Genomic DNA, 22,713 nt, shown 5'->3' with positions numbered 1-22,713 from the left:
GTTGTCGTTTGCAAACAGTATTAGTTTTTGTGGTGTGGCAGTGACACAAGCAAACTGTCATTAACAGATGTCATCAGCACAAGGGGACATTGTATTGGAGATGTTGATGAGTTGTTCAATGCCTAGACATTTGCAGCTTTCTTTTTGTCCCTCACTCTGGAAGAGACAAGAAAGGAATAGGGGTGGATATGGGACACTGACCTTGTGATGTTTTTTGCCATTGCCGCTGTAGGTAGTGTAGATGTCTGTAGTAATGCATTGAAGGGTTCCCTTTGCCTTAATAATACGTAAGGAAATTCATAGACTGCCTTTGTCAAACTATGTGTAGATATATTTAGCACAGTAAGGTAGCACAAACACTTGTGTGCTTAGAGCAGGGGTCTCGGAGACTGCCAGCGAAGCAGTATGATGTGGTCCGCTGGCTCCATAATGTTCAGCATTTTTCCAGAGCATGTGCTAGTTTCACAAGTTGGCTTTGATGCCAGGCTTGTTTTCCAGCTAAAATCAACTACAAGGCCTCGTATCAAAATGCATATTTTTTTTTGTGGAAATAAAGAGATACCCTGTAATCAGCATGAACTTCAAACGGGTGTTAATTGCATTCTAAAGTAAGCACCAGTCAGTTTACCCTCTCTTTCATCTCCAAGTATGATTTTTTTTTTTTTTTTTAGGATAAGTGACTGCGGTATTTTTAACTGCAGTACCCTTTCAGTAGCTGTCTCCTAGCCATCCTGAAGTGGCACCCATCCGGTATTTAGGCACAGCCGAGCATGCGTTGCGTTTATTTTCCACGAAGAATGGGAGGTTGTGATTTGGGAATGATATGTTTCTGTTGTGGTTTATTTATTGCTTTTATATTTCTGTAGTTTTATTTGTGGTTTTTATTCTTACCTTTGGCTATTTTTTGGTTCCTGTTCCTAGAGGGCTGTTTCTCTTGTTAAGGCATTGTAAGAAAGTTGCTTTTAATATCTTTCTATGTTGTTCTCAATTGTTGGGATACTGAACCATTCATGGTTTTATTGCACGTGTGGGATATTCTGGCTATTTAGAGCTTTGTTGAAAAATGGTGCCAAAGATAATGCATACAGAAGCGTCCCTTTGTGGCAATCTCTGTATATCTATCATTTAACTGTCTGAAGACTTCTAAATGTGCTGTTTTTTGACAATGACAGGTAAAGAAACGCCCCAAGCCATCTGAGTGGAAGCAGATAGATGAGTCACCTGTTTACAAAGGGGGCAACACTTTGCGAGAGTATCAGCTTGAAGGCCTCAGTTGGCTGACCTTCTGCTGGTACAATGGGTAAATGTTGTCTGTTTTTCTATCTTTGGTATTGCCCATTCAATTGAAGTTGCAGAGGTTTGCTCAGGTTGTTTCTGTCCTTAGGGCCTTAGTATTAGTAGTTGCTTTCTGCTTATGAAAGTGCAGTGTGTTGTACAGAAGAGAGAAAGCTATGCTCGTGTCATACCCTGTGTTTGTCATCGAATCGACAGCAGTAGCTTGCCTATCTGCTCTTCTTAAGTTCGAAGTTTCTTGAAAGAGTTTTGAGGTAGGTAATGCGTATCTTAGCTTTCTAAGCAGGTTCGTTGACTGGCTTTTAGCTTGTGTGTATTAGAGTTCTTCTTAACCAAAAGCCGCTACTATGTCTTGAAGCACTCAGGAAGCTTGTTGTTGCTCAAATTTGAAGTGAGTACACGCAGTTCACACTGTGCGTGCTTCATCTGCCAGGGTAGCTTAGCACCTCAGAGAAGTGAATACCCTGAATCACCACCATTGCATGTAGGGTCTTGTGTTACCACTTTCTGTGCCAGGAATGCTGGAGTCTAGTTAGCTGGTGATGTGCACAGCTGCTGCCAGTGGACTTTGACATCAACACCCACTACTGTTTGTTATGTAAAGTAAAAGCTCGTGGATTTAATCCCAGTTAAATATGGAAATCTATATTCAAACTGCGGGCGTGGTTCCGGCTTATGCGTCAGTCAGCCAACTGATTCCAGCAGCGCACTGTTTCGGCTACTGAAAGGTGCTGCTGCGCATTTTTTTGGTTTCCATCCGTGCGTTTCTTGCTTTGCGCCGAAGCTGCATGCTTGTCACATGCTGCTCGTGAATTGTGCAGTGAAGCCTCTTTAAGTGTGACACAGCCTCTTGTGAGTGGGCTCTGTTGCTACTGCGTTGCCTCGTGAGGGATACTGCTTGGGCAATTAGCATTTTAGGATTGTCCCAGTAATTGTAGTGCTGTTCTTTTCTCGAAAGTAAGCGGTTGCTGTTAATTTTTCATCTAATTTACAGTTATGCAGGCAGTTTTGGCTAATTTTTTCTGGGTTATATGATAGTTGAGCTTTGGATAATTCGAACATTTTTTGTGCTCTCGTGAAATTCTAATGAACAAAATTTTAGTGCACATAGTATCATCATAAACATCGGGCAGCCTTGCTATAGACCAACACTGACATGTGACGTAAGCAAGCACTATGCTGGTCTTTCTGGGTGTGAAAAGAAGGCTTGGGGCCTATGAGAGTACATGTAGCTAGAAGTTTTCGAAGCAGTTTTCTGATTCCAGAGTGCCCCTAGGATGTCGTCATTCGGTGCACAATAACCATGAACATCATAGTACAAATAGTGAAAGTATGAAATCTCACTACAGAGGTGGAGTATTTCTAAAACACTGTGAAAGGTAGGGGATACAACTCGGGAACAAGACTCATACCAACACATGCAAGGAAAACATACTAAAGTAATATCCGGTTTCGAGTAGCACCAATAAATGCCACTGACGGTTAAAAGTTATTGTTTTGAAGAAAAAGTGTGACAAAGTGTGCTACGTAATTTTGAAGTCAATATATTTTTAAAATGCCCCGATAAATGTGTGTTGTAAAGACTATGCACCCATGAAATGCTCATTATTCGCTGAGTGCGTCTCGCAATCTCGACAGCTTTTGGTGTTGTCCGACATGCTGCCGCGCAGGCTACATTCCCTCTTAAATGCTGCCACTCAAATGGTATGAACTTTTTAAGCTGAAGGCAGTCCTCACACAGCACGATAAATGAACTGCACATAGCATCAGACGGCCAAAATTCCCCGTCTTTTCACTCAAGTTGTGTTTTCGGACGGCGGCGTTGTCTGCGAAGTGTAAGTGCTGAGTGATCCTTCCGCTAACCCTGCTTCGTGCGAGGTGTGATCGACCTCCTGCTGGTCACGTGTGTTTCGCGGGCAGCGTGGTCACGAGGATCGCGGGGTCAGCCTGGTGAAGCCGAAACTATCGAAACCGTCAGCCGACACCACCGCTAGATAGCGCTTCCTGAGGTCGGAACTGCGAATTTAGGCTGAAATTTGTACGGATCCACATATAATATGTGGCAGAAATCTTAAGGGATGTAATCGGAGAAAAAATAACCTCATATTATATGTGGCTTTATATGGTAATTGCAAGAGTATGTATTGGTTTTTTCTAAAGCACCAGACGATGCTAGATGATGCTAAGAAATGAGTTTTGTTGGTTTATGAGAAATGCTGGGGGCGTAGCTTTAACTCCCAAGTTACTCTTCATCAACTGAGGAAAGGGTGGCATGCTGCAGGTTGATGATAGCCTCATTACTTACAACTGTCTGACCATTGCTTTGCTGCAGCTGCTCTTATATCCTAGCCATTTATGAGTATGCACGTGCCAATGTAAACTATGCAGCTGCTTTTGCTCTATTATACATGTATGTATAGTTCTTTGCAAAAAGGATTGTTCCCCGGTCGCCATTTCGCTCACTGGGCTGTTGCACATGTGGTGCTAGCACGTTGAAAGCAGCAGCAGGTTTGCAACAGTCCAGAAAGAAGGCATTTGAGGATCCCTTTTGTCCAATAGAAATGTCTGTACACTCACACGCACCTGTGCGTGTGAATAAAGAGGTTTCGACTTTGTGGCCATCTTTGTTTTGAGAGTTTTAGTTAGACCGCTGATTGAAACTGGTAGTTAAACGAAGATGACCGCAATGTTGTGGCTTCATTGTCCAAGTTCTCTGAGACCCTTTGATAAATTTAAGGTGCAAATATGGAAGATAGTATGTGCTGGTGCACCTGGTTGAATGGCTTTTACATCTGATGTCTTTTATTCTTGATTGCAGACAAAACTGCATTCTGGCGGATGAAATGGGCTTGGGAAAGACCATTCAGTCATTGACTTTCATCAATGAGATAGTGAGATATGGTATCAATGGACCATTTCTGGTAATTGCTCCGCTTTCAACTATTGGCAACTGGCAGAGAGAGTTTGAAACCTGGACTGAACTAAACGTTATCACCTACCATGGGTCGTAAGTTCTCTTTCCTCCTGCTTTTGAATTTATAATTTCGCAGTATCTGCATGACATTTTCCTGAGGCTAAGTGAGTGAAAGTTCTTGCTGCTGATACGTCTACTGTGGCATTGTTGGATTAATGTATCTTCTAGCTGAATTTTCGTAAGGAATTGATTGTGTGCAATGTAAGAGAGGCATATAGGCAAACACTTTCAGATTTTCAGATTTTATTTTCATTGTTAGATACATGTATACATGGTTATCAGTATTACAGAAGGAGGTCCCGAACTAAAAACTGTCTGGGGGACCTCCTATGACAAAATGAATAAAATTCGCGGGTAACATACTAGGCAGTTATAAGAAGGAATATACAGGCATGCAGAGAACAAATTATAATACTAACAATAATAAATAATACAATGCTAACTACAAGCAGTATAGAAAATTCTAGATAATCAGTAACTGGGAACAAAAGTGCGCTAATCTAAAAGTGCTAAAGTGCTAAAATCTGAGAATGCAGTTTGCTGAAAAAATAATGAAATAATGTGAACACAGAAACCTATGATCCAGAGAAACATATTTAGTCTGAGGAACAAAACAAGGTAGAAAATAAGTAAGTCCTTAAAGAATGATGAAATGAATGAAGAGTATGCTGTGATTTGATTTCGGAAGGCAGTGAATTCCACACAGATTGGCCAATTGGAAAAGTGGTTGCATATTTGAAATCGGTGCAAGAAACTGAATCAGTATAACAGGGTTTGTCAAATTTGGTCAAAAATAAGCAAAATAGATTTAAAGGGCCACTGTCCAGGGAAGGACCTTTTAAGCGAAGGAGCCCAGTGTTTCAATCAGGTACCGGAGATAGTCTGTGCAAAATGCTAGAGTGACGCGCGCCGCAAGGCAACGAAAATACAAATCAAAGCTCTCTCATACTCTTCTTCAGGAAGCCAGCTTTCCCGTTTCCTGCGATGGCCCGTCGAGCCGCAGCAATGACGTATTTATCGAGAGCGACGTCCATTGGTCAGTCTCGCTGTCTGAGGGTGAAGGATGGGTGTCTACCGCTCGCTGCGCGGTTTTTTCCCTCGCCACGGCCAGACTGAATCCAGCGACGTGCGCTCCCTCGCCAGTTTTTATTTTATTTTATTTTTATTTTTTTTTTTCGCGCGCACGCTGAGTGCCACGCCCCACCTTCCGCCAAACGCGGAGAAGGAAGGGGAATTTGTCTTCCGGAGGCTAGACGACCAGGCAGGAGAGTGAAAAACCTTTGCGAGGGAACGGAAAGAGAGAAGCATGACAGAATCGGGTGATTGCGGTGGCTGTAACTGCGTTATTAGTTACTCTTTTTAAAAACATTTTGCGGCCTTGCGTTCTGGGGGCGAAGTCCCACTGTCACTGGGGAAGAAAATATTTCCGACCGGAGAGTGGACAGTGGGCTTTAAGAGTCATGTCCCTCCTTAAAAGCAGTCTCTGCAGTACATGAAGGTAACTTGGCCAATTAGAAAAAAAAAAAAAAAAAAAAAGTTGCCCAGCCCGCACCATCAAAAGCACAGCGGGCTCTCTGTAGTACCAAGATGTGAATGTGAACAGGCGAAGCGTAAAAAAAGAAAAAAAAAAAAGTGTGAAAGTCGACTTATGTGGTTAATGAAATGTGAAGTGGCCATTTGCGTGCCATCCGGCAAAACGCAAGAATCTGTAAAATGCAGGAATGGTGGTCACAGAGCTAACTCTCCAAATGAATGTGGTAACATGTGAGAGCTATTCACGCAGAGATACCACATGAAGAAAAGCACAGTGGTGGCTTTAAAGTGCCTAGGTGCATGGGAGCGAAACATCCGAGATATGTGCTTGCAACGAGTGGGCCGGTTCTGGGGAACGCATCATGAAGAGAACACTCACTCTCAGCTGTTGTGATGGCTTCCCTACAGTGCAATGGTTAAGGGGGCGAAGCGTTGACAACAATGCGATCCTTGCTCACTGTTGCTGTTAGACTCTCTTTTGCGAGCATTAAGAATGGAGCTGTTTGCTATTCCAGGAAATGCTAATAAATATTATTATGAACTGAAAGTGTTAATAAATACCTTTGTACCTCATTTACCAGTTAAATTTTTTAAAATCAGTCAGTTTTGGTCATACATTTTTCTGGATAATACATTTTTCCAGCATTTAAAAAGAAATGTCAATGAGGTTTTTTTTGTTGTTGGCTAAGGTTATACAAGAACATTCTTGCTTATGCGGTCATGCTGATGTGTGAACAGGATGTGTTTGAAAGTTTGTTAGCACTGGCAGGAGCACTGCAGGAGTACTGCGATTAGAATACTGAGATATACACCAACTTTCTACAACAGGCTTTGGTGATTTGAATGCTGCCTCGAGATACGATGATGCACTGGGTCCACTACCATTGCATGTAGATTTAACAAATTCATTAGGAACTATAGTCAGTGTTGTTAGCAGTTTTTGCAGTTAATGATGGGAAGGTTGGTAGCGATGGTGATAATGAAAACATCACTTTTCAAACTTTCATCATCCAATTTTTGCAGCTTATTCTGCAGCTAAAATTCTAAGAGAAGGTGGAAGTTTCAGATTCAACAAATTTCTTATACCACTAGATTTACTGAATTAAAAAAAAAGCTTTAGACTCCTTGTACTGCAGCTTGAGAAGGAAGAGTGAAAATTCTCTTATTTATGTTCATGAAATAGACATGAAAAAAAATTGTATGCCTACTCTCATCCCAGGTCAGCAAGTCGCAACATGATTCAGGAGTACGAAATGTACTACAAGGATGAAAATGGGCAGCGTATTACTGACGTTTTCAAGTTCCAAGTGATGATTACGACATTCGAGATAGTGCTCAGTGACTGCATGGAGCTGCAAGCACTCCCTTGGCGTGCTTGTGTGATTGATGAGGCCCACAGACTGAAAAACCGAAACTGCAAGCTTCTGGAAGGACTTCGGATGCTTAATCTTGTGAGTACATCCCGTTTTTCTCCATTTAAAGCAGGTATTTTTATTAACACTGTATGTGCTTGGCTTCTGGTATAGTTTATAATTAAATCTTGTGGTTATATTGGTTGATATAATGATATATTCTGTAACGGTATAATTCAAACTAGCAGCCCAGTCCCGGCTGACACCTGATGAGTTTGACATAGGATGCCCATCAATTTTGACATGGGCAGGCTTGCTTTCGGTTAATTCGAATGAGGTATGCGCAGAGGTGCGACCTGCGCAGCCATCAATCCTCAAAATATACCTCCCCAAACCTAAATTGCATAAAACGGTGGGGCCTGCACACTTCATGTGTGCTAGGCGGCCACGACTGGGATCAGAAGTTGCCCATTTCTGAAATATGCATCAGTCGCATGGTTTCGGCTTCGCTTTTCTTAACTTCACACCATTCCACGGCTGCGATTGGACATGTGCATTGGCCAGTCGCTTTGTTTTGGACACTGCTTGGCATGTTGCTGTTCTTGCATTATTTTTTTTTTTAATTTCATCATGCTGTTCTAACACCTACACATATATCCCTCATGTGTGTTAACACGCTGCTTCCAGTATGCTGAAACAGCGCGTCGTTCATGCTCTGTTCCACCGACTGCGCTTCAAAGTGGGGATTCACAGCTTGAACTGTGCAGCGAAGCATCCTCAAAACTTGGCGGGGCTGTTCTGTGAAACAGCATTGCTGCTATTGCATTGCACATTGAAAAGGGTAGCGGAGGCCATTTTGGAGCACTTCTTAAATGTTTTCGACAGTCCATGAAAAGCAAAGCACGTGAAGAAACCAGGAAAAATCATTCTCACTTGGGCGTCGTCTCAAATGCAAATAGATAACATCTGTCTCAATAGATTGATTAGATAACAGCCTTGTGATGCAAACAGTTTTTGGCAGCTTTTTTCAGACCCATTCGCTTTGATGTCAGCTTTGATGACATCAAAGCGAGAAGTTGTGCTTGCGGCGAGCGGTGGGCTTCTACTGTAGAACCTCGGTGATACGAATCTCACGGGGTCTCGAAACAATTCGTATCATAAAAACGAACAAAAATAAATGTGCAAAAGCATGGGAAGGGCAGTCTCGCAGATCTGTTGACATCCGAGAAGGTTTATTAGGTCGTGTGGTCACAGCTCGCCACTTGCGGCGCACACAGCGCGACAGGCAGTCGTGACATCTGGGATGCGCGGGACGCGTGCCTCCGTTGACTTCTCGCGGCGCGTACAGCACGACAAGAGATGGCGACGCCGCGTGCACCGCCAACTACTACTCGCAGCCGCTTGTTGCTGCAAACCTTTTGCGGCGTGGAAAACAATCGCGATGCCGGCGATGTGCGATTCACCCGCCTCTGCATACTTCTCGCAGCGTGTAGAGCATGACTGGAAATGGCGCCATGCGGGCGCACCGCGCCGCAAACTGCTTGCGGATCGAGATCGCGGAGCCAGTGATGCCTGGTCTATGTGTACCTGCCGCGTACGCCGCCGCCAGCTACAGCGGTTGCGACGTGTGCGGTTTGTCGGCCACGCGCCGCTGAAAGCTTTTCGCGGTGTGAGCTTGACAGAAAATCGCAATGTCGGCGAGGTGCGGACCATGCGTCACCGTGAACTGCTCGTGATGTGTACATACAGCGCGGCTGGTGATCGCGGAGCCAACGATGTGCAGGCGGTGCGTAGTGCTCAAGGTTGCAGCCGCAGGTCGCGCGTTCGTATCATCTATAGTGGCGTGGGAGAGTGTTCAGACCATCCGAAATTTTCCACATTGTACACGATGCACTGTGGCCGGGGAATTTCGTGAATTCGTATCATCCCGAAATTTGTATCAACCGGATTCGTATCACCGAGATTTTATTGTAGTATGCTGGTAGCACGTGTATTGCAGTCGGAAGCGCGGTGCTAGTGTGGGTACACCGTGTGCACGCTTCTGGGTTACAGAGAAGCTCGTCTGTTTGCATGTTTCATATATCAAACTGTTTCATGATTCCTCTTGAGTTTCTTGTATCGAGGATTGGCTGAAGTACTTTGTAAGCACGGTGCCAACAAGCTTCTATTTTTTGTAAGCATTGGCTACATGGGAACATGCCTCTTATCTCCGCACTATATCTCGTAAACATGTTCATCAGTTAGACTGCGATTTCCTGAGCATCTCCAGCAGTGGTTGTGTCAGAACTTCTACCTTGTAGTCTCTGGTGCACTTGTAGCAAGTTAGAGATGAGTGCTCACCATTTATAATGTGACCACTGTTCACAAAACATCATGAATTTCACCATAACCCAGGAACAGCAATACAGTAAAACCTCATTACAAGAGACACACAAGGGACCCGAAAAAGATGTCTCTTGTAACCGAAAATTCTTACCAACTCGTATGTGCAGCAGTTTAGATTCCCTTAACTAAATTCTGTTCCATATCAGTGTCCTTTTTTTTGCAGTGTGTCTGGAACCGAGAAGGAGTGCCTCCTCCTGACTAGGAAGTCGATTTCCTTATTTTTTCAGCCACTGGGATCACATTCCTGTGGGACTGAAACAACAGGACATTTTGACTTCCCAGTCAAGATGGAGGCACTCCTCGGTTCCTGACATATTGCTACGAAAAAGAACACTGATATGCAACAAAATTTAGATAAGGAAATCTAAACTGCCACACATATGCGTTGGTACGAGTCAGCTGCATTGCATGAGCGTACTTGGGTTAATTGTGTATCTTATAAACGGTGAAAAAGTTACTTTAGGGACCTGCAAAAGTTGTCCTTAATAACTGAGTGTCTCTTGTAACCATGTCTCTTGTAACGAAATTTTACTGTACATTCTCATGCGATGAGTTACACGCGGACCTCGATATCCGCACCACCTTGCCTATTGTAGCCAGGGTTCGCAGTGACCCTTGCAGTTCGAGACGACCAAGCATAGGACTGGAGAACACGAGACTTTTAGCAGTGGTGGCGCAGTGATGACTGCAGCGGCTGGTGTGTGCGAGACTGTGTTTTGCTGCAGTTGACAATGTTGCGTGCATTTCTGAAGTATTGCCTCTCAGCTAATAATCTATGTGTCTGTTGATTCAGTATTTTTCTTAGCGTCCGCACCTCGGCGCTAATTGGCTTAACAGCCTGTGGTCAATGTATAACCATAATGTATAATATGAACAATATTATGCTATAAATATAATATCTCCTGCGCTGCGGAGGATTTGCTCTACTCTTTCTCTTTTCCTATAAGGCTGCTGATTTCCATGCATACACTTGTAAACTGCCGAAACTTCGCTATGCCACTGGTACCTATTCGCCGCGAGATCGTCTTAGAGGCGGCACTCGCAGAAACGCACGCGGCGTATGTCTGCTTCCGAGTTTACGGCGAGTTTTTGCCGATGAAAACGTGCCTTATGCAATGCATTAGCGATTTACTGTTTAGAGTGTTCCTATATTGCAGAAAAAGAATACGTGGATTTCCCCACTGCAGAAAAAAAAAAAAAAAAAAGTGCAGATTTTAGAAAAACAAGGCATGCAACCACCTGATTTTTAGATTTACTGGCATCGCTTTGCACGCTTATTGCATTGTATGGCGCTCACAAGCCTGATAATTGGGCTTGAACATGAAGCATCTTATCGCCTTTTCAATAGTGTGCGCTTGTCTTGTACGAGTAAGACAGGCACATTTAGTGTCAAGTCCACGGAGATGCAAAGTTCGTGCTCTGACTTGCAGTACTTTAGAATGAATCGAGGTGGCCTGGTTCTTTATATCGTACTAGACTCGAGGATTAAGCAGGCTAATGTAACACTGACAGCGTACTGCCCAGTGGGTTGCCCTAGACTGAGTGGACATCAACTCTGGCTAGACAACCAGGCACAAGTATTCCCCAAAATGATCGACATTACACGGACACTGCACAGGAAAGCTGACTGCTCACATGCAGAACGATGAGTGGATTGAGTTTACCGAGCTCACAACAAGGCGTATGCTTCTGCGGCAGATAATCTGGTGTTGCACTGATACTCTAAATGATTTCCTGAAACTGAGGGAAGTATAAAGAATTTCTGATGTGTGTGATGTTTATAAATGGTAAATTAGTAGTGTAATTATTTTTTTTTTTTCAATGACAATGAATTTTGTCATGTGACAAAATTTTTACACCCTTGACAATTAATTTAGGACTATCAGCGATTCATATTCAGTAATGTTAAAGTGCAAGCTGCGAATCAGTAGCTGCGAAGACATCGTAAAAACTGTGCTTGGTGTCTGTCATATTCTGGCAAAGAATTTTGAAGGCTCAAGAATTCTTTATCGTTAATTGAGAAGTGACTTGGGGCGGTTCTGTCGTTTACTTCCAAAGCAGGTGCCGGATATAAAACTATTATGAAAGAAATGGAGTTCATCTTATTATGTGACTATAAATATGCGTTTATTCCCGAACTAAACACCGATGTTTAAGTTCGTATGAAGCTATTTTACTCCCCTTGTCAAAAACAACAAGTTTGCTTGACAGACAGCACAGATGAATTGGGGTTTTAATGATTCTAATGGGCTACCAGTGTATATTGATCTACGTGTATTACGTAACATTAGTGTAATAGGTGCTGCAAAGATTTGTTTCTCAAGCATTCGAGCATTTCTCTAAAGCGAAATGTGCTCATTACCACTGTTATGGATGCGCAGAATCCTTCAACAGAAAAAAAAAAAAGAAGAAATAAAATGCATATACAGGTTTATTATGCCATGCGACACCGGCTATATGACGGATGATGTAGGGGCGGGCCTCGGTGTCGTTGACCACGTGGGATTGTTTAACGTGCAGTCAAATCCCACAGCCGAGGGGCGCCTTTCGAAACGACTGGGATCGAACCACCCATTCTCGAAATAAGCTGTCGAGCGCACTACCACTTAGACACCGCGACAGAGGTTTAAAAGCAAAAAAAAAAAAAAAAATGTACTCGGACAACTTTATCGTGAATACAAAAGGCATAGAGTGGTTTGTTTAAACTGGATTTTGCTATGCATGCAGCAGTCTGCGGTCGCATGTTTCAATAGTTGCGGTATTCCAAATAGAAACGGGAATATACGATTTTTGAGCATTTGCAATAAGTTGCATTGATGGCAGCAACCTGTTTTGCTTTGACACAGCACCTAACGACAGCAGTGCTTTGTTTGAGACTTCGCTTGCCAAAGAATCTCAAGCGTCGAAGACCGCGACTGATGATGTCCTTTCCAGCGTGACATACTCGATATGGTCGAGTTGTTTTTGTTTTTTTAATGGAGCGTAGGAGTAGCCTGTTCATATTTCTTTTGCAAGAGGTAGATAGGTACGCAAAAGTGCACAGGAACCTCGAAACAAAGAAAAAGAACTCTTGTACACGCCGCATGCACGCACTTAAATCACTGCGGGCTGGCACGCGATGTGAACACGCATCCACACTAGGTAGGGTTCGCCGCTATGCCGCTAGGTGGCGACTCTGCTCGATCTCGAGGCCAATTGCTCATAAAGCACACAGTGAAGCTCGTCTCACATGACAATGTATTATGTAGAGTCCATTTATCATGAATTGAGAAAAAACAGAGGCACATGATGATCTTGATTGTTTTTGTATGTATTGAAAATTGTTTTTTTTTAATAGCTAACATAAATACAGATGTGAACTAGCTTCTTTAGAGTATTCGTGTGGTGTAACATAAAGCCTGAGCTTAGCTGATTCGTCAGAAGCATGGTGCTTGCACCTTTGTCGCTTGCATGTCTATGCAGCAACAGTCGAGTGCACGAATTTTCCTTGAAGCTTTCTTGCATATTTAAACTTTCCCTTCTTTGCAAGCATCGCTCAAGTGCTCTAGACAGCCCTGCTCACATTGGCACATGTTAACTCGTATTCAGTAGCTGTATGGTACCGCTTCTTGGTACTTCACAAATTGTCAGAGGTGCTTTGATAATTAATAATGTTTGTGCTTTTATTGCAGGAGCACAGTGTTTTGCTGACTGGGACTCCACTGCAGAACAATGTGGAAGAGTTGTTCAGCTTGCTGAATTTCTTAGAGCCTAGCCGTTTCAGCTCCACTGAGACGTTCATGGAGGAGTTTGGTGACCTGAAGACTGAAGGGCAGGTCGACAAGCTCAAAGCAGTGTGTACCCTTTTGCTACTTGACATTTGGTGCCAATAAATAACTTTTCACGAGTCTTGGTTAATGTTGATGGGTTTTTCTTGTTTTTTCAGTTACTGAAGCCTATGATGCTACGCCGTCTCAAGGAGGATGTTGAAAAGAGCCTGGCTCCTAAGGAAGAAACTATTGTTGAGGTACCATTATTACTGTTTACTTTTATAGAGTTATAATTACTTAATTAGTATGCAAATAGGTCATATGGCCTGAAGTATAAACAGATGGTGTAATCTTTGTAGCCTGAGCTGCATCTCGGTAAGTTTTTTAGGGAGTCCCCTGGGAAAAAGGCAAGAGGGAAATGTTGCCATGAAGCCATGGCCCATAGTGCCCTGAAACTACCCCAAAGTGAAAATTTGAGTGGGCCAGCATGCAAGGCACATGCAGAATTGTCTTTTCAACACGTGTGGACAGGCAGTTTAAAACACTCTCGCTGGCTAAAACTCTAGTGGCAGTTGGGGTCTGTGGCTCTGCAATGTGAATTTGATCCATCCCATAAGTTGATCCACCCCATAAGTTGCTCACGCTGCGCTCTCCTCACCCGCACTTCCCCTCACAACTTGATTACCACTTGCCAGAGGCTGCGCTGGCCGCCTATGTTGTTGGTCCGATAGGGGTCTGAGCGATCTCTGAAAACATGTCGGCTAGGCCGCAACTCAAGCTTCTTGTTAAGCTCTGCTTCGCTGCAGGTGTTCTCTGCTTTTCACTCCAGAGCAACTGTAGGGTACAGCTTGCCAGTTGCATGCGAGCAGGAATAATGGAAGGGGAGTGGAGGGGAGCACCACTACGTCAGGAAGGAATGTCGTCAGCACGAGCCGCAAGGAGATTTGTAGTTCTTTCTGATACTTAATTTGGGGAAGACTCAGCAGCAAGAGAAAGAAGCCCTCCATTTACACTTATTTACATTGTGGCTTGTGTTGAAACACTATATTCGAAGACCAACAAGGCTATTGGTGTGCTTTCTCTATAGCCAGCATATTACATGAACATGGCTGTGGCCACGGCATCTCCTTGCCATCACTCGACACTGGCACCTGCAGCAGGTTTCAGGGTCTGAGTTCGTTCTCAGAGCACCAGGTTCCTGGAAAACTGCACTTACGGCGAATGTGACTTACGAAAAGTGCACTCTACCGCTGCTAAACAGCGTAACATAAGTGCACTTGCCAAAGTGTGCACTCAGGTCGGAGTGCGCTCACAAAACAGACTTCGAGGGCTGAGCAGGCTGAGCGCATAGCCTCGCCGGCAGAAATTACTTCGTCACAAATGTATTATGTAATAAGAAATGTATACAAGTTGATTTTACGTGTTTTTTTTGCATATTTTCATTTGATGAAATGTTTTATAATAGCGACGGGCAAAATATCAAATAACAAAAATGTGATGTAACTGCGTACGCAACTTCCACATTATGAGTGGTGCGCCACTGCGGCTACGCCATTTTCAGTTAGGGGGCGGTTGTTATTGTTCATGGTGTTCGTTGATAAGGGGCCTACGAATCATGGCCCGGTGTCAAACTTTAAGCATTTTTTAAATGTTTTACTACTTTAAAAAGCAGTTCCCTGAACTTCGCGCTTGGAGGTTCCAATTCCTTTTTTAAAACATGTTTTTCAGTTGCCAGTTTTGTACCAACGAGTGCTTATGCGAGTGCACTTCGCTTTCCCGTTTAGCACTGCGCAGCGTAAAGTCTCTTTCGAGCTGCGAAGTGCACTCCGCGGAAGTGCACTTTAACTTGCACGCTTGACTGGGGTATAGCACTGCCTGGCAAGGCAGCAGAGCAATGCACGGGACTTTCTATTATTAGCGCATGTTGATTGATGCTCTAAGCCACTAAGCTTATTTTCTGGCTGTAGCGACTACTTTGAAGAGGGTTTTTTATCAGTAAGAGGGTTTTTTATCAGTCAGCAACTAGCTTTTTGAGACAGTCGAGCAACCTCGAAAATGTCAGATTTATAAGGCATGTCTGAAGTACCGTAGAACCCCATGTATACATTCCTGCAGTTCATGTGATCAGAATCACGGGAAATAAAAGTCATCCATGGAGTTACTCTATTTTTCTTGTCTGTTCTGATATACATGATTTCCTGGCTGCTGTGTTCAAAACTGCAACATATTTGTGGGGTTGCAACAAGGCAAATAATGCATTTTCTCCGATTATTTGTGATTGAACGCTTAAACCGCTGAACCTTCCCCATGATCATGCGTGCTACCGAGCCCATGCCGCACAGCAGGCCACGGAAACAAAGGAACAGCATTTGCTGACACGGAGGCGTGTATTGCTGCAGCAACGATAACGTTGGCTACCAATAACATATGTTATGGAAGCAAGGTCAGTGACTCACCCGTGAATGTTCGGGCACGTTAAGGCAGGGGACATACTTGCGAGATAGGATTCTGCGAGGCTTTTCCTCGCTGGCTAGAGGGGAGCTTGTGGTGTTAAGTTTGTGCTTGTCTAGTTTCTGATGCTAAACTGTCGGCGTTTTCTCCCTAGGGCCCGCAGCAGTTGCACCTCGTGAAGCTCTAGTGTTGCCAAGCCCTTGTGGGGAAAGAGACTTTAAGGGTATAAAACGAGGAGAGTCCCCACCAATTGTGGTCTTATAATATGCTTAGTGCCATGGGACGCGGGACGGGAAGAGCTTAAGGGCAACAGCTCTCACCTACAGTGGTGGCTTCTCTGCAGTGCCTCGGTGAAAATGGGCAAAGCATTGAAGAACAACAATGGCCTAATCCGAGAAAGCCATTCCTGCAGAGACACAGCATGAAGAGAAAGCAGCTCCTTTATGTTGCATTATAGCATAATGCAAAACATTTGAGAATTACAACTATTTGCTCAGATACAAGCCGGTTGTCTCTAGTGAGCGCAGCATGTTGGCGAGAATGAGACTGTTAGCCACCGCAACGGCTTCGACACAGTGCAATGGTGTAAGGGGGTGAAGCATCTGGGAGTAATGAGAAAGAGATTCTGCACCATTGAAATAATTGCATCGGAGGTGTTGATAAATGTCTTCCACATTAAAAACAATGCAAATGTGGACTGAACTCTGTGGGAATATAAAAGTAGGAGCTGTTCATACCTTATGCCAAAAAATGCTAGTCTGCCGTTTTAGTGAAGTGAAAGCATCAGGAAACACCCTTGTATCTCATTCAAGAGTTACATTTGTCTAAATCAGGGGGTTTGAATTATATAGTTTTCCTGATGAAACTTTAAATGTTTGTACAAAGTGTTACTATATTTGGCTTTGAATTTTCTTTCAGCAATTTTACGAACACTGAGCCTTGTACAGTTAACTGCCAATTTTTCGGATGATGTGACCTGAAGAATTTTTTAAATACAAATTGTCCAGCAGTCTGAAAAAAAAAAGTGCTTGAAAATTCACAAATTTGACTATTTTTCTTATTACACTTTGCCAGCAATAATATTACCTTGTATTTGAGCCAGAGCAATATTTTCGTCATGTTTGCACTGCATTTTTGTGTGGTACACATCAACAGTAGTGATAAGTGTGATGTGGCTGTGCGAACTGCTACCGTGCTAGCATGCTGCAACATTTGCAGCCTGACATATGAGGTGAATGTAGTCTTCCCGGCAATTCCTAAACTCCAGCCACGACTGATGGCAGTGAGGGCCTCTCACCATGAGTAGCGGGCACAGTATGAGTCTGAAAGATAACCACTGCCGTCGCATTGCTGCGCCTGCAATTGAATGTCTGGGTAAACCACCTAGGTGGTAAGGAAAAGTGTTTCAACAGCTATCAAGCCTAACCAGGCAAATTCATCAAATGAAATCCATTTGAATCAAAGGTGTGGGCCTTATGGTAGTGGCAGTGAAAACTGCTTTTTATGGAGAGATTAACACTTTCCTACCCAAGGGTAATGTGGCAGTTTTTGGGGGGAGTAATTTATATTTTTGTCTTTAACAGAGCATACTTGATTATAAAGTGTAAAGTATCAACCTTTAGATTTGGAAAGTTCTTTTCAATTGTATTAGTCTCAATCAAGATGTTTTATCAAGATAATATGAAAAAAAAAAAAACAAAAAAAAAAACACTGGGAACTTGTGATCACAAGGGAAAACAAAACCTGTGTTTTTCCACGAGTTTATTTTTCACAAAACATGCAATGGGACGATCATGCAAATAACTTAATGTAATCGCCATCGTTATTCACTTCCATAATCAGTCAAACTAATGATTTACAATGCTTTGTTTGTGTCCTCCCTACATTACTGCTATTTAGTCTGGGGCACCGCTACGCCGACAAATATAGACAGGCTGTTAAATATCGAAGAGTTTTACGTGTAATTGCAAACATAAAATGCACAGAACCTTCTTCCCATCTTTTTAAATAACTTAACGTGCACAAATCACACGATTTATACCGCTGCATATTGTCTCGTTGGGTTAGGTAAGGTTAGATAAGGTAAGGTAAGGTATTCCTGTACAAAACACTCAAACTCTCGGTCTCCTTTTAGTATAGCGGGCTTGTCACAAAATCTGCTGTATCCCACGAAAAGCACAGAACACTGGAAAGTTCCAAAATGCTGTACTGACCGCGGTATACAGTTGCTAAAAAATGCTCCTAAATGAGTACAATATGTTAGGCATTTATGTTTTGAAATTAAATTTCTCTGAGTTTAAGCACCTATTCAAAACCTGATTTCAATTTTTGGATGACTTTTCTTTGTGTGTGCATACATGTGGGCTTAGACCCTTATGTATAGTTTCTTATACTTGTGCATGCTTACACGCTAATAAGCTATATTCTTTGTTATCACTAGGCTGTAACCATTTTTTTATTGTGTCTGTGTTTTCTGTTGCCACTGTATTCTTGGAGGCTAGGGGCTCCTCAAGCCGTTGTGAACAGCTCTTTTCCTTGGCCTCCTGTACACCCTGGTGTATGACTAAAAGAGTGAATGAATAACACATAAAAAAATTTTTAAATGTATGTTTTCTGCACTTGTGCAGTTGTGCATTATATGTATCAACAAGTATCGTTTTATATTATAGAAAAATTTGTCAAATTGTGTAAAAAAAAAAAAAAGTGATACCAGTGAATATCCTGCCAGTGGGCAAAGTAATTCTCGTAGCAGAAAATATGACCCTGTGTGGCCACCAGCAAGCGCTCCAGCTCAAAAGGCCTTAACATCCTGCAGATAAGAACTGTGACATTTAGGGCACGCATGATATTGTTAGATTAGCACACTGGTAGATGTCCATTGATGTTCTTGGCTGGTTCGACGCAGTTTCAATGTCCATGCTGAAACATGATGATCCAGAGTTGTCTTCTGCATGGCTGCTGCTGTAATTTTCGTAAATTTGTAGCTGTAGATGCATTAGACTTAGTGGAAACGTGCTGTTTCTGCAGAGCGCTCGCGTAAGATGCCAACGCCATGATGGGCGCTCGTAACCTAACTCTGGAGGGGTTTTAACTCTCACTGCGCAATGGCAAAAAGAAAAAAAAAACCCAAGAAAATAGTTTATCTATCCTATTGGATAGCTGTCCAGGAGCCCTTAGGAAGTGGGAAAATAAGACTTTGAAGCCATTGATAGTGGGCTATTGATGGGAACAGGTGTGGGCATGACAGCATAATGGAAGACGTATGTAATTTTTTGCCTCGTGCGGGCGAGGGGAGTGACGAATCCCCGCAACACGTACGGTACTGGATTACTGGATGCCTCCTAGAGCTGTGTGGGGCCTTTGCACATGGGCCCCTAGCATGCAATCCAGAATACCAGGTGTTTCAGGAAACACCTTCAAAAATGCTTAGAAATATGATGTTTGCAAAAAAAAAAAAATTTTTGAGGAGAAATTCTCGGCCATGGCAGACATAATTTACTTCAAAATCTCTAGTAATTAACAGACACAGTAATTAGTATCTTCCTAATAGACGCAGCTGCGTGGCTAGTGCCATTTTGAGTTTCGATGCTGTCATAATGACAATGGCACATCAGTTTTTGTAATGAAGAGTTACTAATTTCCTAAAGCCCCACAGTGCGAGGAAACCAGAGATTTTTCAACTGAGAGCATTGATGCACAGGAAGCTAAAGGGAAAAGGCACTTCCGCTGATGACTTGTTGCAATGACCATGATGCCATATCTGAACTGCTTGCCTTTCTGTGCCATATAATGCACATTCTTTTGCTCTCTTGCTCTGAGAATTGCTGTGCAGTTGGCAATGATTGTGCTTTTCCTTGCACCAAGTGGCAAAACTAGAACGCATGATGACAGAACATATAATCAATAAGTCTGTCATTTCTTACCTGGAGGATAACTTACTTTACTCAATGCAGCATGGATTCCATAAAGGTTTGTCCAAAGTAATCCCAGCTTGTTGAAATTAGACATGACTTTGCAAAGATAACTAACGCTCAACTACAGGCCAGTGCAATTTTTATTGGCTTTGCTAAAGCCTCATCGCATTCTACACTGCAAACTAATTATGAAGCTAATAGGCGTACATTCAAAAACAATAGCCTGGATATCAGCACGTCTCTCTGATAGCTCACATTCTGTTCAGGTTTATAATGAGCAATCTAATGCCTCTTGATGTTCTATCTGCAATGCCACAGTGATCAACATTATGGCCAATGCTTTTGCTTGTATATATACAGTCGTGCCTCGTTAATATGGACACTTTGGTTTCCGACCAAAACTGTCCATAAAGCGAGTCATCCATAATAACGAGTCATGAACAAAAACAAAAAGGATTTTATTGAGAAAAGAGAATTGTAATTAACGACTGCTTTTGTACATAACGGGGTGCACTGGACTCAAAATTCCACAGAACGCCGGCAATTTTGAGTGCATTATCCTTGTCATTGTTTTAGCAGTAAAATTTTAGTGCAGTCTGAAGCGACTCGCTTATCATGACACCCGAGATCTTGGGCTTTGTGTGGGTCGAACTTTCGAGCACGAACTCCTCACTGGCCGATGAATCGGCGTCTGATTCTCTACTCACCGCCACTTCCAAAATGGCCTCTTCACTGAGCAAAGTAGCCGCTAAGTAGCTGCTTGAAATTCTCCTGAGGCGAGGAAACAGCTGAGCTGTCGATACTAGTCCCTCGCAGCTTGGATTGACTGAGATGGCTTTTGCCGCTTGTATTCACAGATTTCTTCGCGTCTACGTTCAGCTCTGTTCTTTTGCGTTTAACTCCCGCCTTGCCAAAAGCCAGACTCAAAGTTGGGGGCTACAGGCTCCTGATGCTGTGCACTTTTTGAACCTTTCTGCCTTTCCGTTCTGGTTCTTTCTTTTTTTTTTTGCCTCGTACTGTTTCTGTAAGGAAGCAAGGGACTCAAGTTGGCAAGCTGTTATGCAGAGGGCTATCGAACATCCCATCTTCTTGGCGCCGTTTTTGTGTTCCCATAAAACAAACACTGCAAGCTGAAGTACAGTTTAGAACGACGGCTAGCCGACTACGACGGGCTCAGACCTGTCAAGGCCGCATCGTTGACTCAAAGCGAAGCCGACATACGGACTTGTGTGCAAAGTTTGTCAGTTCGGCAGCGCAACAGGGACGAAAACCAGATGAGAGGGAAGGCGTCCAGGACGGGACGCCCGGTCCCGGTTGCGTGTTCGTACGTCGCCTTTCTTTTGACGCTCTACTTTGTGAGTGTGTCTTAAAGGCCCACTGTCCACCCTCCGGTCGAAAATATTTTCTTCCCCGGTGACTGTGAGACTTCGCCCCTAGAACGCAAGGCCGCAAAATGTTTTTGAAAAGAGTAACTAATAACGCAGTTACAGCCACCGCAATCACCCGATTCTGTCATGCTTCTCTCCTTCCGTTCCCTCGCAAAGGTTTTTCACTCTCTTGCTCGAGGTCGTCTAGCCTCCGCAGGACAAATTCCCCTTCCTCCTCCGCGTTTGGCGGGAGGTGGGGCGTGGCACTCCGCGAGCGCGAAAAAAAAACGGCCGAGGGAGCGCGCGCCGCTGGATTCAGTCTGGCCGTGGCGAGGGAAAAGCGCGCAGCGAGCGGTAGACACCCATCCTTCTCCCGTCAGTCAGCGAGACGGACCAATGGACGTCGTTCGCGGTACGTACGTCATTACTGGGGCCCGTCGGGCCAGCGCAGGAAACGGGGAAGCTGGCTTCCTAAAGGAGAGCATGAGAGAGCTTTGAATTGTATTTTCGATGCTTTGCGGCGCGCGTGTCACTGTAGCATTTTGCACAGACTATCTCCGGTACCTGATCGAAACACTGGGCTCCTTCGCTTAAAAGGTCCTTCCCTGGACAGTGGCCCTTTAACTCACCGAAAAGCGTTAACGGCTTCATGGAACACACATTGCGCTTTGGGAAAGAAAACTTCAGTTCCCACCACCACTGTAGGCACTTGTCTTTATTCCTGTCATTTCTTTCTTACGCTTTTACCGGCCTCTCTGTATACCCAAAAATCTCCTGGTTCCCCCCTTTCGGGGTCTTTCTTACGCTGACCCTCGGTTTTCTGTGTACGTTCCGCTCCGCTCTTGCGCTCCCCCCCCTCCGCCCCTCCCTTAGTACGGCGACACGCAGGCTTTGGTTCTTTCCAACCCCACAGGACTCGTTCAGGCGTCCCGCCGTATCTGCTGTCGCGTAGGTTCGCAGGCGGCGCGCCCTTCTTTAACTTGCGTTCGGACTCCTCTGCTTTTTTTCAGGCACTGTCCATATTAACGAGGCAAAAATACATGGGCCCAAGTGGGGCGCTGCATTCTTTCCCTGTCCATTGTCCGGACAGCGAGTTTCCTTATTAACGAGGCATAAATACATTGAAAAGGTTTCGTCCCCAGAAAAACTGTCCATAATTCGGGTCGTCCATATTAACGGGGGTCATATTAACGGGGCACGACTGTAAAGGATATTGTAGCCTATGCTGAACCTGGAATAATGGTTAGGTTCTTTGCCGACAATTGTTTCATTTATTCTCCTGTGTGAGATATGGAAGACCAAATAAATTTAACTCTTTCCCTACCATGAGCAAAATGGCCGTTTTTTGTAGGTTTCAGTAGATTTTTTTTTCTCTAAAGACTATCATGTGTACATCGTTATACAATATATGAAAAGAAAGCTAAATAAATTTGCTTTTTAGGCATACAACTTTAAATATGAAGTTGTGGGTTGTAATGCACAATATAATTTCCCAAAAGCCAGATTTTAGAAAAAAATTGAACAAAACTTGACGAAATGCACTTGTAAATGAAACAAAATTTTTTAAAATTTTTCGAGATATACAAAATGCAGAACATTGTAATGGCCACTTCCTGTGAAAAAATAGAAGTGCCGTATTGAATAGTGTTCTTAATGCATAATAAGCAGTCAACGAGGGCGGCTGCAGAGCGCCAT

General features: G+C 43.5%; 1 protein-coding gene across 5 annotated transcripts in view; it reads left to right on the top strand.

The window, feature by feature from the left end:
- kis (chromodomain helicase DNA binding protein kismet) overlaps window positions 1-22,713 on the top strand; it is a 154,406-nt gene that overhangs the window by 33,456 nt on the left and 98,237 nt on the right. For all 5 annotated transcript variants that reach the window (XM_084590373.1, XM_084590377.1, XM_084590375.1 and 2 more), the window contains exons 9-13: window positions 1,173-1,300; window positions 4,112-4,300; window positions 7,020-7,251; window positions 13,209-13,370; window positions 13,463-13,543. In XM_084590373.1, the coding sequence (XP_084446499.1) occupies window positions 1,173-1,300; window positions 4,112-4,300; window positions 7,020-7,251; window positions 13,209-13,370; window positions 13,463-13,543 (792 nt within the window). The remainder of the gene's footprint in view (window positions 1-1,172; window positions 1,301-4,111; window positions 4,301-7,019; window positions 7,252-13,208; window positions 13,371-13,462; window positions 13,544-22,713) is intronic.

The sequence above is a fragment of the Amblyomma maculatum genome, chromosome 1 (assembly GCF_055883805.1).
Source record: "Amblyomma maculatum isolate TAMU_Amacu chromosome 1, ASM5588380v1, whole genome shotgun sequence".
Lineage (NCBI taxonomy): Eukaryota > Metazoa > Arthropoda > Arachnida > Ixodida > Ixodidae > Amblyomma > Amblyomma maculatum.
The sequence above is the reverse complement of the archived record's forward strand: the minus strand, read 5'-3'. Positions and strand labels throughout refer to the sequence as shown.